At 47.7% G+C, this 17,615-nt stretch overlaps 1 protein-coding gene across 1 annotated transcript; it reads right to left on the reverse strand.

Annotated features, from left to right (window-relative positions):
* Positions 1–2,137: 2,137 nt before the first annotated feature.
* Positions 2,138–6,838, reverse strand: LOC133211928 (torsin-1B-like). The gene is made up of 5 exons (XM_061352786.1): positions 6,548–6,838; positions 6,137–6,402; positions 4,758–4,933; positions 4,225–4,352; positions 2,138–3,857 (listed from the first exon to the last, which is right to left on the reverse strand). The coding sequence occupies exons 1-5, from the start codon at positions 6,810–6,812 to the stop codon at positions 3,580–3,582; spliced, it is 1,113 nt and encodes a 370-aa protein (XP_061208770.1). The 5' UTR covers positions 6,813–6,838; the 3' UTR covers positions 2,138–3,579.
* Between the last annotated feature and the right edge of the window lie 10,777 nt (positions 6,839–17,615).

Raw genomic sequence — 17,615 nt, forward strand, 5'->3', positions numbered from 1 at the left:
AAAAAAGCAGATGTGGAAATTACAAACTTTTATTACTGTCTGGTACCCTTCTCATCAAAAACAGTGGTTCAACCAAGCAGTATTGTGGCTCTTTCAGCATTAAATATTCTTAGTTCTGCTTTGTGTGCCATAGCAGCATCAATACCAGCATCTGACATACACTGATAGCAATTATTTTTGTTATATCATAGTTCTAGATGGTTTAGGGTAGATTGAAGCTTACTCTAGAGAATGCAGGAATGATGTTGAAATGGTGGAGACTGTCTTTGATCTCTCTTCCACTCTTGAAGACAGCAGACCTGGTTAGGAGCATCTCCATTTCAGTAAATGAAATTTGTGTGCCTGAAATCACTCCCAGATTTGAGTCTGTTGTTATTCCTTCCCTTTAGACAGTATGGTTTCAAAGCTGAGGTCCTCATTCTGTCTTTCTTGCTGTGGCTGGGTAACTTTGGGCATTATTAATAGGTGTCTTGGTTTAACCCCAGCTGGTAACTAAGTACTGCACTGCTGCTCAGTGACCAGTTGGGGAGAAGAACTGGAACAAGGTAAACCTCACAGGTTGAAATAAGAACAGTTTCATAACTGAAGTGATGCACAGTACAACTGCTGAGCAATTGATGCCTAGCTAGTCCCTGAGCAGTGAGTGATCCGTGATTCCAAGCCAACTCCCTCCACTTTTATATGCTGGACATGACATATTCCTTTGGCTAGTTCAGGTCAGCTGTCCTGGCTCTGCTCCCTCCCAGGTCCTTGTGCACCTTCTCACTGACAGAACATGAGAGACTGCTTGATACGGAGCAAGCACTGCTTAGCAGCAACTAAAACATCAGTGTGTTATCAGCATTGTTCTCAGACTAAATCCAAACCACAGCACTGCACCAGTTACTAAGAAAAAAATTAACTCTATCCCAGCTGAAACCAGGAGAACAGGCCACTTGAAACTGGATCAGAGAAGAGGAAAATGTCAAATAGGGGAAAGGACTGATCCCTAGGGAAACAGTGCATTGGCCAGGCAAGAGCAGCTGAGCAGTCACTGAGATGAATTCTGTTCTTACCAAAGTCCAGTCCAAGCAACTGCTGCTTTAATTCAACCTTCTTCTGCAGGGAACATTCCTGTGCTCATAAAATGAGAGGTTGTGTTTAAGACACAGCAGTGTAGTGAGTGCTCTCTTGACAGGGGCAGCCTGGCCCTAGATACTCATCTGCTGGTGCCCTGGGCCAAGCTGTCGTGTGTACAGAGTAGAGCAGTCACAGTGCAAAGTCCTGATGAACCAGGCAGCTTATGCTTCCCATGTACACTCCTTGGGCATCGTTACAGCACAACACACGGTTCACAACATCATGAACAGCAGACTGTTCAGTGAGGTGTGAGTTGTTGCCAACCGCTGTACCTCACTTGAATTAGGCCATTATTTACACACTGACTCTTTCAGTGCTCGAGAGGCTGCAGATGCTCTCATCCATGCTTATCCTGTAGTTCCATCATATCTCTGCCAGCTAGAGAGGTGAAGCACCAGCTTGAATGCCATCTTCCCAGATGCAGCACAGAGAGGAGGAATGGTTAAACAAGCTGCCTAAGTCATATTTGTCCTGCAGTGCATGGCAGGTAGGAGTTACCTGTCAGTAACTATGAAGCAGAAACTTCAAGGCTTTTTCATAGGTTTGTTTCTTCTGAGCTGTATTTAATGGCTGAATTCCTCACTGTGCTGTCAGATGAGTCAATGTTTTCATCTCAATAAGCTATCTGCTCATCTATTGTTATAAACAAATTTTTAAGGAAGCTTAATAGGAAGCTGCAGTGCAGCTGGTTGAAAAACTGCATAAACTAGTACTTTATCTGAAAATGATTAAACCAAGAGAGAAAAGTGACTTAAGATTTATTCAAACTATATAGTAGTAATACTTACTGTTTTGAAATTGCACAAATATTTTGTATTTGGAGTAACTGGAATTGGATGCAGCATGTGAGTCAGTTAACAGGCAAAACATGATCCATGAAAAGCAGGAGTCCAACGTCCCAAGGTTAATGGCTACCTAGCTTTGGCTCTGGAGATTGCATCAGTGTGAGCAGTTTGCCAACATTTGACAAACTCCACGTGGGGTTGTAAAAGGCAATTGACACTTTAAATGTTAATGCTTAGCGTAAATGCTAAGCTCTCTGTTGTAATTTGAATTAATGTAATAGCATTGAGAACTGTTAAGTTCTGCATCATATCTTAAAGTGAGTTTTAAGTACAAGTGAGGGAACACATGCTGCAGCACAAAAATAGCCCAATCCCTCATACCAGTTTAGAAAACACACTACAATCAACAAGTGATAGGCACTTCTGTCTTGCATTACAATACTTGATCCACAAGTGATGATGAAAGAGTTAAAGCTGGCAACAGTTTTAAACTTCAGCCTTACCAGTGGGTGTAGGTTAACTCAGTCTTTCCAAGCTTCCTAACTCCCCCCCTTCCACACAGTCATTCTTTAACATCAAAAACTTATATAAAACTTAAGTTACCTACTGAGGTATGGGATTGTGGATTGCTCCCATTTCCCATACTCCATTCTCTGTGGCTTTCCAGGAAGAGCTTTCTATTGCTGTTGCTTGCACTTCAGCATAAAAGTACACATTTTAAAGTAACTTCTGCCACGAAAGTGTCTTCCAAGCAAGGTGAGAGTAGCGTTACCCACTCCTAGACTACTGGGTGCAGCTGGGAGTGACTACTAAAGATCTTGCAGACTTCAGGCCCAGAAGCCCACATGCAGATTCACTTGACAAGCTGTAACAATCACATCCTCATGAGAGATTTCTCTGATTATGAAGAGGAGGCTGGTCTAGGACATTGTAGCAGTGGGATCCCTCAAACGGGTACCTCTGCTGAGGAAGACCACACAAATTCACATAGTTCCCTTAGTTAAATAATATAAAGTTTCTTTTACAATTTCTTTTTGTCTAAGCAGCAATCCACCTGCAATGCATCAAGGTGTTCACCCTTTCAGACACTCTCATAGTCCTAAACACACCACTCACCCTTTCATTTCACTAGCCTGTGGCTGAGACAATGTACAAGGAAGGGAATATGACTGCCTGTAAGAATTTCTCCGTTCTCCCTTGCCCTTGTTTAGTTTTAGTGGAAAGAGGAATTAAATGCTTAATAATCCTAGCACTTGGAAGAATAAAGCAGGAGAGACTGCATCCACTTCTATGTATGTAACACACTTGGAAATTTTCTCTAGATCAAAAGGAAACTAAAGTGGGTAACATCTGGATACCAGTCAGTTCAGAGATGAACAGTGGGATATTCAGTGCCAGGTTGAACAGGGCTTTGAGCAACCTGGTCTAGTGGAAGGTGTCTGCTTATGGCAGGGGGTTGGAACTAGATGAGCTTTAAAGTCCCTTCCAACCCAAACCATTCTGTGATTCTATGTTAAGTTTAAAAAAAGAACAAACCACAAAATACAACCGCAGTTAAAAAGCCCACACAGCGCACTCTGGTATTTCACCAAACTCCCTGCAACGGTAAAAAAGCTTAAGTGCAAATCATAGATTTCCAAAAGCTCTGGAAACGCTTTGGAGTCCTGACAGGTACTCAACCCTTGGCTTTTGTATCTCTCATCACAATGTCTTCATGAATATCCAGCTTGGCCTGTACAGTCTTGCAGCCTTTATCAGAGTAGATTTTCTGCTCTTTTGGGAAGAATGTCATCTCATCAGCCACTGCTTGAACGATGTTCTCATCAACAGCATAGCCACGGGCTATCATTTCAGCCCTGACACACATCTTCACATGCTTGTGCTCCAGGGGCAGGAAGGGGACAAAGTAGTCAATGAGGTTCCTGTCAATGAGGCTGCTGTGCCACAGTCCACCTGGGGAGAAAAAGAAGCATAGGAGGGAGTTTCTCTAAACTTGAACCTGCATAAGAGAGGATCTATGGGGCAAACTGAATCCAGTTTGTCTCAGCCACTGCCTAAGGAAGAAAGGATGCCCATTAGCTGGAGGGCTCAGACTGACTGTACCTCATGGGTACCTCTGCTGCCCTTCAGCATGCATGCAGAGCAACTTCTGTGCTACCTCACTAGAGTGAAGGGCCAAAAGGGTGCAGGACTAGAGCACTGTAGGAAGATGGGTGCAGAGGAAGTAGGGCAGGGTCAAGGTAGGCTGCAGAAGATCACAGAGATGAGCCCTGTGTTACGAGTAAAACAAACTTCCCATTTCCTGGGGACAATGACTTACTGTTCTTGTTATTGAAGACTCCTACAGATAACATGGGCTCCAGGTCTTTCAGCTGAATCTCTTCCCTGCGCTTTCCACTTGCCCAGAAGTCAAGAGCTGCTTTATTGATTAAGTCACCACCTGCATTGCTGTTCACAAAAGGAAAATGTGGTAAGTACAGACACAGCTGAAGCAGCATTTCTTTTTCAGCTGGTTACCCACATTGCTCATCTTCCTGATGTCAAACAAATCACTGAAACAGTGCACCCGTCCAAGAGAACCTCCCCAAAATGTGAACTCTCATATGATCTGTGCTCTGGGCCCGGCTCATGAGCTCCGCATGCTGCAGTGGTCTGCTGCATGGCATCAGACCTGCTTCACTACAGTCACAAGCCATGCTCATAGCGCTCCCCTATGTCTTCATAGAGAGGGTCTTCACTCCAGAGTGGTTCTTTTGCTGTTCTTTGAATGAGGTCCCCTGGGAACATCTTTATCACCATAATAAACACAGATTTAGCTCAGGATCTCAAAATGACTGAATAGGTGCTACAGACCTGAGGAAGATGAAGATAGCTTTCCTGTAGGACACCCCATCAACCTGCTCATAATAGTCTAAAAATGGCTTGATGGCATCGATGAGACCTGGATGCATTTTGTCCATCTCATCAAAAATGAAGACAGATTGGGGACAGGCACTGACGTTGCCCCGAATCCAGTTCTGCAGTTGTTCCTGGAAGAACAGGTTGAAAAACACTGAAAAATGAGGCCTCTTCCAGATGCACTGTGAGCTGCTTGTTATGTGACAGACACTAGGGACACCCTTTCAAATGTCAGCAACACATGCTCATTGGTTATACTTTTTCCTGAAGAGAGGACCATAAACTCTGTGACTGATCCCTTTGACATCACTGATTTAAAATGAGGTTTTTGCCTGCTCATAGAGGAAAGACTTTCTAATTCTTTCTGCTTAACGTATGGAAAGACACAAAACCCAGGATTAGATGGGAAATCTTGTGATGAGAAAGCTTTTTTTTGTTTGTTTTAAATCACTGCTTCGTCTTTCACATAGAAACTCTACTTAGCAGTGCATCACTTCTGGGTACCTTCAAGCATTAAAACATGAAGATTGGAATTCTCCAATATCAAGGAATGAAGTGACTTAAAAAATGTCTCATGCAGGCTACAGTTTCCCATTGCACAGTGTGTGGTGGATTGACCCAGCAGCAGCCAAGCACCACAGCAGGATGGGGGAGAGACAACAAGGAACAGAAGTGAACAAAGAACAGAACCTACAGTTTGGTAGGTGATGGAAGGAAGAAAAAGACAAGCAAAGGGAATCACACCCCCGACACATGCAGACCAGTGCCCAGCCAGTATTAGAACCATCATCCCTCGCTTTTTCCTTCTGTTCCAGTTCTGCTTGCTGAGCATATGGTATCGAATAACCCGTTGGCTGACTGGGATGAGTTGAGGCAGTGTCCCCTTCCCAATCTCTTGCACACCCCAGCTTGCTCACTCTGAGTGGAGGAACAAAGCAAGCTTTGAGGCTGTGCAAGCACCATTCCATAACAGCCAAAGCACAGCTCTGTTATCAACACTGTTTGAGCCACAAACACAAAACACGGCTCCGTGGGGGCTGCTATGGACAAAGTTACCTTGATCCCAGCCAGGCAGGATTCTTTCCTCACAGCAAGCACAGCAGAAATCAGCAGATGGCATTAGTGACAGGGCAGCACTAAGAAACTGCTCTCACTTTAGATCCCCTGGTATTTCTGTGCCTTTCACTTCCTGCAGGGATTTCCCGTTCACTGCTCCTAAGCATCAGCTTTGGAAATACCCAAGTCCAGCTGCCAGGTATCTGGGGGTCATAACGCAGCACAAGCCCCCTGCCTTTAGGGACAAGCTAACAGGATTACCTTGTGTCCCTCCTCACCTTATAGGTCTTGACTTGGTCGTGGTGAGGGAAGTGCAGGGTGGCCAGGAAGAGATGGACGAACTTGCTGCGCAGGCCGGCAGGGTGGACATGCTCCGCCAGGATCTGGCTGAGGAAGTTCTTGCCGGTGCCGGCCCAGCCATGGAGTGACAGCATCAGCGGCTTCTTGGGGCTGGGGTTGTTGCTGAAGCCCATCACTGCCTTCAGCACCACCTCCTTGGCCAAGTGCTGCCCGAAGAGCTTCGTGTCCAGCTGCAACTTCAGCGCTGAGGGGAAGAGGGAGAGCTCAACAGGGCCATTGCTGGGCACGGGGCTCAGCCCGGCACGGCCACAGCCAGGCGCACCAGTGACCGGTTATTGGCAGGGCTACGAAGCCCAGTGCGGCCGCCCCCCGCCCCGGCCCCGCCGTACCGGTAGCGTTGAGGCGCCGGCCGGCGCTGGGGCAGCACTCCACGTAGCTGCAGTAGAACCTGGGGTGGGAGAGGTACCCGGTGAGCGCCGAGGCGACGCCGATGGCCAGCCCCACGCTGAGCGGCTCCAGCGCCGCCAGCCCCGGCAGCAGCAGCCCCAGCAGCCCGAGCACCCGCAGCATGGCGGCTCCGCGCCTTGCCGCAGCACCGCCCGCCGCAGGCTGTGGGCGGGCAATCACCGCCCTGCCTGTAGCCACCGCCGCCATCTTTGTGATGGGCAGGGGAGGCGCTCGCTGCCCTCACTGCGATGAGCCGGAGGGGAGCGGCACTAATAACAGGTTCAGGGGGGACCTTAGCGCTCTGATCCCTCACAGGAGGATGGAGAGAGGAGGTGGTGGTCTCTTCTCCCAAGTAACCTCATTTCCTTCTATGGCAAGGTGGTTGATGAGGGAGAGGCTGTGGACATTGTCTATTTGGACTTCAATAAAGCTGTTTCCCACAGCGTTCTCCTGGAGAAACTCATGGCCTGGATTGGTGTATGGGGAAACTGGCTGGGTGGCAGAGCCCAAAGAGTGGTGATGAGCGGTGTCACATCTGGCTGGTCACTAGTGGGGTCCCTCAGGGCTGGGTGTTGGGGCCAGCGTTGTTTAGTGTCATCACTGATGATCTGGATGAGAGGATCGAGTGCACCCTCAGTAAGTCTGCAGATGACACCGGATTTGGTGACAATGTTGATCTGCTGTAGGACAGGAAGCTCTGCAGAGGGATCTGGACAGGCTGGATCAATGGGCTGAGGCCAGCTCTATGAAGCTCAACAAGGCAAAGTGCCAGGTCCTGCACCTGGGTCACAACAACCCCATGGAATGCTCCTGGTTTGGGAAAGAGTAGCTGGAAAGCTTCCCGAGGGAAAAGCACTAGGGAGTGTTGGTCAACAGCAGCTGAACATGAGCCAGTTTGTGCCCAGCAGCCGAGAGGCCAGCAGCATCCTGGTCTGTACCAGCACCGGTGCGGCAGCCGGGCCAGGGCAGGGATTGTGCCCCTGCACTGGGCACTGGTGAGGCCGCACCTCGAATCCTGTGTTCAGCTCTGGGCCTCTCACTGCAAGAGAGACATTGAGGGGCTGCAGCGGGGCCATCCTGGCTGGTTCTGTGTGACGGCATCAGCCATCACCTCAGGGCGAGCTGAGCTCCATCACTCCCCTCAGACTGAGCCAGACCATGTCCCTGTGACCCCAATTAGAGCCATGCAGGCCCCATCTTGTGTGCGTGTCCCTTCCCTCCACCCCACCTGTGTCCTGTGAGGCACTGGAGCAAATGGCACTGCCAGTCCTGTGCCACGAGCAGGAGCCTCCTCCTCCTCTGTCCTCATTGGTATCTGGAGTTTCATGCCCCGTTTGGAGTACCTATTAACACTCAGAATTACCTGGGTACAGAGGTGCTGGCCAAAGGCTTCTTGCTCCAGCTACTGAAGGAAAACGGGGTCAGAAAATACTGTATTATTAATGCCTTTGTGTTTGGTTGCAGCTAAATGGCCATCAGGAAGAACAACTGTTTGCCTTGTTGAACTTCATGGTCTCATCTGGCTGTGACAACATTGTGAACTGGCAGAGAATCCAACCGAGGAGCAGACCCATGAATCAGACCCTTGGTGGGATTTATGGGAGCCAAGCAGTTTGTATGAGATAGGCAGGAGTCCCAGTGGTCTTGTGGCTACTGCTGTCTGTAAGGTCCTGGGATGAGACCTACTGTGTTTGCAGGGACTTGTTCACTGCATGTGTTACATTCTGGTTTACTGGGGGGTTTTATGTGCCATCTAGCATACCTCACATGTACAGAAAAGTGTGCTTCTATTGCTGTATTGAGTTCTCTTAAAGAAGTACCACAACTGGTGTTTCAGTGGCTGAATTACTAGGAAGCAGCCTGTTTGTAAGCAACTGGATTCCGAGCAGGTAGGAGGTAACATACTGAAATACCTGGAGGCACACAGGTCTCCAACAGCTGAGGATTTGTTTTGACGTCTGTGTCCCAGCTCTGAAATGAAGCAATATTTGTAATCCCATGACAAAGGGAAGGGAGATTCCAAGTGCCTGGATCAGGAGTTTATGGTTAAAAGGTTTTGTAAGATCTTTTTCAGACCGTGCAGCAGCTCCCTGCAGGCAGGGTGAAACAGCCCTTTCTCTCAGGGAAGTGAAGCAGCATGGTTTGAATCTAGACTTACCACTAATTGCTACTCATTTAACATGTATTACAGGCAGCCATCAAGCAGGGTGTGGGATATCACTGTGTGTCTGTCTCAAGAAACTCTGGGATTATTTCATTAGCTCTTAGCCTTGAACTCACCTCCAGAATTCTGCCTGTGTCGTGGTTTAACCCCAGCCAGTAAGTAAGCAGCACACATCACTCAGTGTCCCTCCTGCAGCAGCGTGTGGGAGAGAATCGAAACTCATGGGTTGAGATAAAGGCAGTTGAATAGGACAGAAAAGGAAGAAAATAGCAACAATAATGGTAATAATTAAAGAATTAGAATATACAAAGCAAGTGATGCACAATGCAGTTGCTCACCGCTCACCAGCTGATGCCCAGGAAGTTCCTGAGCAGCTGCCCTCAACCAGCTTTTCACCCAGTTTATATAATGAGCATGACCAGCAGGATCATCTTGCCTGGTATAAGAGGGCCTGATAATTCCATAAAGCCAAGACAGGCACAGAAAGATAGGGAGGATGATGGAGAAACCACAAAACACTGCTTGAGATGCCTTTGATCCAAGCTGGGAATCGTTCAAGCCCATGTACCATCAGTTGAGCAGGCTTATGCTGCATTTAGAGACATGATTTAGTAGTGTACTTGGCAGTGTTAATGACTGGACTCCATGACCTTAAAGGGCTTTTTTCCTACCTGAAAGATTCAATGATGTTCTGTGGTTTGGAATATCCCTTTGGCTTGTTCAGGTCAGCTGTCCTTGCTGTGTTCCCTCCCAACGTTTTGTGCCCCTCCAGCCTCCTCCCTGGCAGGACAGCATGAGAAGCTGAGAAGTCCTTGATTTCGTATAAACACTACTTAGCGACTGCTAAAACATCAGTGTGCTATCAACATTATTCTCATCCTAAATCCAAAACCAGCACTGTACCAGCTACCAGGAAGAAAACCCAGCCAAAAGCAGAGCAGCCTGCTTCTGGCACTAGAGACCGACACCAGCAAGGAAAATGCTCCAGTACTGCCATGAGAAGGGGGGTGCATGACCACCTGTGGGGTAAGCAGAATGAGGTTAGTACAGTCTTTGTCTTCTAGAACCACTGTGGACAGTAACTCTGATCTTCCCACAACCACTTCCCACCAAAGGGAAGCCCTCACCTCACTTGACTCAGGGTGCCCTTGCCTTACCTGAGAAGTCCAGTGTGTCCTTCTAATTGCAGCACTGCAGGAGACTGCACTTCAGCCAGGAGTGAAGGGAGAGGAGCTGCCAAGTGACAGGAGTGCTCCTCATAAAGACTCAAGTGCTGAGAGGGTCCAAAGCTGGCATCAAAGTGGGCACAAGAAGAAAGAACACAGCAGCATTGAGGAGCTGCATGGTGGGAACTAAAAGCCAGCCTGGCTCAGCAGGAAAGGAAAGCAAAACAGAAACTGCAGAATAACTTCCCAGAGTGTGGGGCCTGAGGCTGCTCAAGAGGAGGGAAGCCAAGTCTCCTGTAAGCTGGAGGTGTTAACACTTATCACACTACTCCTTGAGAGCTGACAGGATTGTGGACAGGGTATTGCTGCAAGGGTAGAGTGAGAGTTTCATCAGGATAATCCCAGCTCTGAGTGGAGCAGGATTGGAACCTCATCTTAATCAAGGTACTAATTGGTCTGGTGATTAACCAAGAATATAGGGATGCTTGGCTTGGGCTTAGTTTAAAGGAGGTTGTGCACTGAGCATCACAGAGGCCAAAGATTTCTGTAGCAGTGCCTGGAACTCTGCAGCTCACAGGACTGAGCGTGTCAGAAAGGTGCTTTATTAAACCCAAGTTCTCAGAGCAGATAGTTTGTCCTGACATCTTCATGATACCGAAACCACCAAAAGGGAGTGCTTGCAAAGGGGAAAGACAGACCCTGAGACAGCTCTGCCTTTTCTCAGCACCTTTTTTTTTTTTAATTAAAACAATAGGAAAAGCACTTTGAAGTCATTCCCATTTTATTCTTTAAATCACATTGCATGAACACTGAGCAGCTTTGTGTAGCATTCAAAATACATGCTCAAGATTTGACATCTCTCGTGAAACAAGTGCCCTGTGCTGCTGATCACCCAGCACTTGGAAGCCTTGTTGCTCCCTGTTTTGAGAGTCCTCACTGTCAGCTGCCACTGAGGCTTGAGGCAGGCACAACTTAGGCTCTTGGCTGCTTATTCCAAGGTAGTTTTCCCATATAGCTCGGAGGTGTCTCAAAGCCCCAGATTTGGCTGCCAAGGAGCTAACCCCAGAGGAGCACAAAGCTTGCTGGGCTTTCCAATTGCAACCTCTCCATTAGGCTACATAGAGGCCACAGGAAGGAACTGGCAGCTGCATAGGCAGGTTTCTGTGTTCCCTGGACTCTGTCAGATCCCTCTGGGGCAAACTCAAATGATAGTTTTACAAACAGGGTTTAATACCGTTGAAGAAATGCTGGGAATTTTCCAGCCAACTGTTTCCTTGCTGCACCGCTCCCCTGCATTTGTCTGTGCTGAGCACTAGATGGGGTGTCAGACAAAGGTTTTAGGCCAGGATTTATAGGGTAGAACAACTTGGGACAGAAAACTGAGTCGTGCCTGGGAAAAACAGAAGAGAGGAGTACACATCTGCAGAGCTGGCCACTTGTGTTGTGGAGCATCACTTCTTGGGACACCACACAACCCGGCCCGCATGGCTGCTGAGGGTTCATGGAGAGCAAGAGCCTCAGAGGCAATTTCAGCAGGGGACTGAGGGCAGCCAAAGTCATCCTACAAAGAAGGCAGAGAGCTTGAACAAAGAATTGAGGCTCTTTAGCTGGGATCTGCAGATCCTCTTGTCTGTACATCTGAATTGAAGGTGCAAGCAGGTTGCATGGCCCACCTCACAGCCTTCGGCAGGTATTTCACCATTCCTCTGTGTAAACAGAGCGTGGTCCCTTGAACACAGCAATGGACTGTCACCCCTGAGTATTTCTGGGATAAAGTGTAAGTGCCAAGTTGTGTCTTGCAAAGGGTGAATCAGTTTCACAGTTTATGGTCCATACTTTCAAACCTGGATGGCGTAGAGCCTCTTCTGACTGATGTGTGAAGGAGACGGTGAGATGTCCCTAGTAAATATTTCATTGTGGTCTTGTGTCCTTTCACAAGGTCCCACCAGCCTGGAAGGGAGTGCATCTCCCCAAACACAGATAGGAAATACAAAGCGATATGCTAGAAACAACACAGAGAAGAAGAAATACTTTATCAATGCAAAAAGAAGGGATAGCATGGGACACATCTATACATCTTCCCCTTTCCATGTGGGAGGGAGGTGGCATATATTTCCTATACAACAATAGGATGTATGCTGCATAACAGGTACCAGATGGGTGTTTAAATAACCTTCAGCTGCAACATGTCATGCTGTTATCTCATTATCCCTTACAAGTTAAATGGGTTCAAGCTGGGCCCAGACATGGATGAGACATCTAATAGCAGTGGTGAAGTTGACATTGATGGCAATTTCCTTGAACAGCTGTCTGAAAGCTCCAAGTGGAACGCAGACCTTGCAATACTCAGTCCACAGAGCAACATCTTGTTGCCTGTTGTGCTGATGAGCACATCATTCTTCCATCTCAACACCCTCCTGTGTGCTGGGCATGGAATTGGCATCCTCTCATGTATTCCCACTGCTCTCCTGACCAGCTAAAGGGGTGATGGTGGTCAGCCAGCAGTGGGTCATCTTGAATCAGCTGCCACAACCTGAAGGTACTGGAAGTTTGTAGTAGAGAAGAACTCTAAAAGAGCATTTGATGTGCATAGTTGGTTTGGGTATTTGTGATTTATGGTGTTGATCAGCAGTGGAAGTGATGGGGTGGGAAGGTGGGGGTGTAGGAGAGGTGAGGACATAGGAGGACTTACAGGAAGAGGGAAGGTAGGGGTTTGGGGAGCAGTGGTATGAGCTGGAGAATCTGGGGTGTTTGCAGTGAGTAATTTGGATTGCTGAAGCCATTGGGATAGGGAAAGTAGTGGAGATGAGGTGGGTGTGCTGCAAAGGGAGAGACAAGAGATGCAGAGATGGAGTAATTCAGGCCATGCATAAGGAGAGAAGGAAGTCCCAGATGAGAGCTTTGCCTGGCCTTGCTCTGCTTTTGGTGTGTTGAAATCTTTTGTCACCCACCCGCAGTTTGATTTGTACACTCTTGGGTTCAAGTCAGCATTCTGAGGACTTTGGGTTTGCAACTCCATGACAGAAAGCCTGGAGAATTCGGGATACAGCTGGTTAGTGTGGCTTTCTGGTCACGAGGCAGCATGCCTCACACTTCGCTGGTGACCCAAGACACATCGTGTCTCCAGCCACAGGACAGGGTGCTAGGAACTGGTGTTGCAGCCCTGCCATGAGGTCATGGAGTGCAAGAGGTTTCTAGGTATGAATTTCAGGGTCAATGAATCAATGCTTTTCCCAGAAAATATCTGTTCTTTTATTAGAGAATGTATAAGAACAATATTTATATATTGCTATATAAATAATATTTCCAAGTGCTTTATGAAAGAGGCTTGGGAACATGACTGCTGCTTTACATGGGCTGCAGGGCTGGCAAGAGGTTCTCACTGAAGGTTTCTAATCGGAGAAGAAGTGGGAGACTCATTTTTCCTTACATTCAGTTTAATTTCTACCCAAACATGTACCTTCTCTCCCTGCTTCTGACTCTCTTGGACACTCTTTATTGCCCACAGTTATTTCTGAGTGAACTTTGGTTTATTTTTACCCCTTTTTTTCCCTTTCCCCTGGACGTGTGGTTTGCGTTTGTTTTCTTTCCCTGCTTAAATTTCAGCATCATCTTCCAAGTGCTCCTTATCCTAAACACAGAGATGAGGCAGTGACAGGAAAGAGCTGCCACTCTGACGTACATCGGGATCTTTCAAGGGTGGGATTGTGGTGGGCTTTATCCAAATACAGAGCCTGGCTAAGCTCTGAGGACTACACTAATGCTGCGGAAAGGCTCTGACTCACTAGAATGTGTTCACTGACCTTTCTGTAATGTGACAGTAGCAATAACACAAGACACCCAATTCTACATTCATGTTGAACAAACATTGTCTAATCCTAGCAACACCCAGGGAGCCAAGAGACTGTCATCCTTCTCTTGCAGGTAGGAAAGCTGAGGTTTGCAGAGGATGAGAGTTCTTCTTAACATGGTAGTTTAGAGCAAAAGGTTTAGCAATTCTGTCTTTGAAATCTTTACTCAAGAGCTTGAGCCATGGTTTGCCTTGGGCAGGCTTGAAAGTCCTTGTCTAAATTACAAAATCTGAGTCCTTTGGGTCACTGTGTGCTGCTGTACTGTGTGAAGAGGGACAGTCCGACAAGGAAAGGTACGGACGAGCCTGGGGTTTGGGTGAAGTGGAACATCACACAGCTGTCAACATGAATCTGCCCATGAGAAACAATCACTTTGGTCACACCTGAACCCTTGTAAAATTCTGAGGTATCAGTAGGGTTTTTGTCCTGGTTGCTGTCTCTAGAGAAAGCAATTGAGAGGTTCCTCCCTATGATGACAGGAAAGGGTTTCCCATCCGGATGCCCAACCTTAAAACCCTTTTGCCTGAGCTTGTTTTGCAGCAGAAGACCAGAGTCTCTGTGTGCTGCACAAGCAGAATGAATAAGCAGCTCTAAGGACCTTGCAGTGTTTGGAAGCAGTGGTGGTCCAGAGCAGAGCTTTACCTGGTCCTGCATTTACCCAGAGCAATGTATGGCAGCTGAGGATCAAGCAAGGTTGACCAGTGCTGCCAATGCCCTTTGGCTGACAGACTGCAGAGGGACAGAAATGTGGGTTTTAATCTGATATAAGGTAGTTTTTGGCAGCTGGAGCTACACAGGTCATGTTATATAGTAGGGGTAGGAGTGAAAGGTAGGGGAGTGGAGGTGTTCAAAGCGATGCTTGCTCTCCAGCATTGGTGTGGGTGAGGGAAGCTGCTGTCTCGCATTTCTTGCCTCCTGTGGGAACTTCCTTGGGAGGTGATGATTTATAGAGCAGTGCAAGGTGACACACACTGGCAGGGTACTTCCCTGCTCCTCGTAGCGTGAGACCTGGTGCTGGAACCCCTTTGATGTTTCAGTTATACCAGCTCTGTCAAGCAATGATGGATGGAGATCTTTCTTCAGAACAAGCACAAGGAGCTATTGAAGTGCCCAGCAGCCAAACGGGCTCTGCTCCTTCAAACAGATTGCTGTGTGCTCCAGAGGGGGAAGGGATGGAGGGAGGCAGCCCTTTGGCCTTGGGCAAAGTGAGAGGTTTCTGTTCTCATGAACAGGAGATACCAAGACTGCCATAGTGACAGGCTTTGAGGAGAACAGTGTTTTAATCTGTAGCTGGGTGATGTTAAGAGGTGACCATTTCAAAACTGGACCTTCTTGGCATAGACATGCTCCAAATCATGTAAGCTTTTGATGCCAGGAGTGAAGAAGTTAAGGAATAGCTTGGAGAAGATTGCTGGTAAGGGTTTACAAGTACCAGTGCCGGGAGGACACTGAGCCTCAGGTGGGTGTTTGATGTGCTGGCTTGCCAGTCTGCTATTGCAGGGCAAGAGGATGCAGCAGCTCAAGGTCTATTGGTATCACCCAAAGCCAATACGCAGCCACCACCTATGGACCATGCAGATTCACCTGGGCTGGCAGCAGAGAGGCACTGCAGGAGGACAGCAGAGAGGCAGGAGCAGAGGACATCAGAGCAGGGTGCAGGACCTTTCCTTTACCAGCCCCTCCTTTTCACCCCTGGCTGCTGCAGAGCTGGCTCTGCTCCTGCCTAATTGCCTTTGGGTTCTGATTTCAAGGCCTGTGTTGTGCAAGATCGAGATGCATAATGCATGAAGTGGTAGTGATGGAGCTAGTGGATGGGCTATCGGGTTGCACTTGCATGCTGGCAGCCAGACTCTGTTTTGACTTGTAAACTAAACACTCCTGGTGCACACATCCTCTGTGGTTTAGTGATTAGATCTGGGGACTGTATTTGGACTCCAGGGGTCAAGCCAAGGTGCTGTCACCCAGCTCTGAGCAACACTGGCTAAATCACATCATCCTAATCCCCCACGTGTCTCTCCATGACACAAACAAGAGAGGAAGGAGATCCCATAAAAGGATTATTGTCACTATCATCATCTTAATTTAAATTGTTTCATTATGGAACTTATTGTCCCAGGAAATAATCTAATTCTAACACTTTGCAAGTGGACTCGATGCATGTAATTATCAAGCATTACAATCATGTATGACAACAGATTTGCAAGAAAGAGAATTAATCTTCGTGCTGTGGGCTCCTCACTGGTAAGATGGGGATGCTGTGTGAGCTGGATTTCACCCACCTAAATCCTGCCTTTGGGGGTTTTTTCCCCCTTCTTTTTAAAATTGAGCCCAGGATCTGAATCTGGAGAGACTGTTCCTGTTTGGCTTTGACTGGGCTCCAGTCTGGGTCTTGGACCTGCTTCCTGGTTTTGTTCTCCAGGCTGGCTTGCAAGCAGCTGGAGTGGAGTAGCTCTCACGTGAGCCTGTCTGCTGTGTGTAGCAATAGCTCTCTTTGAGAGAACAAGGAATAACAGGGAAACTTTAGCCCATATTCTGTCTTAACACTTGAATTCTGGTGCAAATAATAATTTAGGGATAAAAACTGTGTGAAAGGGATGAAACTTAAACTTGATGAAATAAGAAAACACTGTGCTTACAATGGCAGGAGAGAATTATAGGGCATGAGTAATGCTGTGCCCTTGCTCCAGCCATAGGCTCTGATGTGGCCAGTGGTTTGTACATCATCCAAAGTACATAAGGTAGTGGTGTTACTAAGCAGACATCGCCATCCAGCACTTTGAGACCCCTAGGTGAAAGAGGATATAAAAGTGCTCAGTAGGTTTTGGGTTGGACTAGAATCAGAGGCTTGGGGTTTATAAAACTAAACACCCTCCTCCTTCCCCCATCTCCTAGGGACGAGCCGTAAATACAGGTCACTAAAATTAGTCTTGCAAAGCAGCTCTTCACCCTCGTGCCTCCTGTTATTCCTGCTCCTCTCTCTCCAATTCAGGCTTGAGTAAAGACCTCTGCCTGGTTTTAATCAGCTGTAGCAGTTGGTGTTGAAGATCAAGTATGTTCACCAGGAGAGAGAAATGATTTGCTGCTGTAATAGCTTCTCCGTTTGTTCAGACAGACCAGCTCTGGCTCCCCAGGGAGGGCTGTGGAGGGTATCAGCTGGGCTTGGTACTTGTTGGAAGGCCTCACAGGGGATCTGTAACCAGAGGACAGGTACCAGCAGCCAGGAAACCTTGGCACCACCAGTGAGGTCTCCCGAGCAGGGAGAAATCATAGAATAGTTAGGGTTGGAAAGGACCTTAAGATCATCAAGTTCCAACCCACCACAGTGAGGAGGCTCCCTGGAAACTGCACCAGGTCTGTTTCTGTGGATGGACATCAGGCTGTCGTCACAGGACAGCCAAGGCATCCCTCTTCCTTGGTGACTTACTGTCAGGAGCTTTCCAGTCCATCTCTCATCTGTGTGCTGCTTCTTCTGCCTCTGGTGCTGAGAACAACCGCCAAGAAATCACCCAGGGTAGCATCTCTTAGACCAGGACCTCAATGCACAACGAAACCCTGAGATGAAAAGCTATTGTGCAGCTATTTCTGCTAAACAGTAGTGGACTTAAGCAGCCAGCTGGATAAAAATGGCTTTTTAGGTCCTGAGGTGCTTCTGTTGCAGCAGCCTTTTGGAGCTCACAGTCTCAGGCCCATTTTCCAGGGAGGATCATGTTCTCTACAGCCTGTGTTTGTCCTTTATACTCAGGGTAGAGCTCTGCCCTTCCCATGCTCCTTCCTCTACTGTAAGTATAACTTTAACTCCACACTAGCTTGAAGCAAAGTGAATTCACTC

Source organism: Neopsephotus bourkii, unplaced genomic scaffold (genome assembly GCF_033783945.1).
Source record: "Neopsephotus bourkii isolate Nb327-2 ecotype Australia unplaced genomic scaffold, CSIRO-AGI_Nbou_v1 NB_659, whole genome shotgun sequence".
Classification (NCBI taxonomy): Eukaryota; Metazoa; Chordata; class Aves; order Psittaciformes; family Psittacidae; genus Neopsephotus; species Neopsephotus bourkii.

Excerpts from the sequence above, each read along its gene's own strand:
- LOC133211928 (XM_061352786.1), bottom strand. The coding sequence starts at position 6,812 with ATGGCGGCGGTGGCTACAGGCAGGGCGGTGATTGCCCGCCCACAGCCT. Across the intron at positions 6,403-6,547 it reads CCGGCGCCTCAACGCTACCG|CGCTGAAGTTGCAGCTGGAC; the intron begins GTACGGCGGGGC and ends TCTTCCCCTCAG. Across the intron at positions 4,934-6,136 it reads ACCAAGTCAAGACCTATAAG|GAACAACTGCAGAACTGGAT; the intron begins GTGAGGAGGGAC and ends CTGTTCTTCCAG.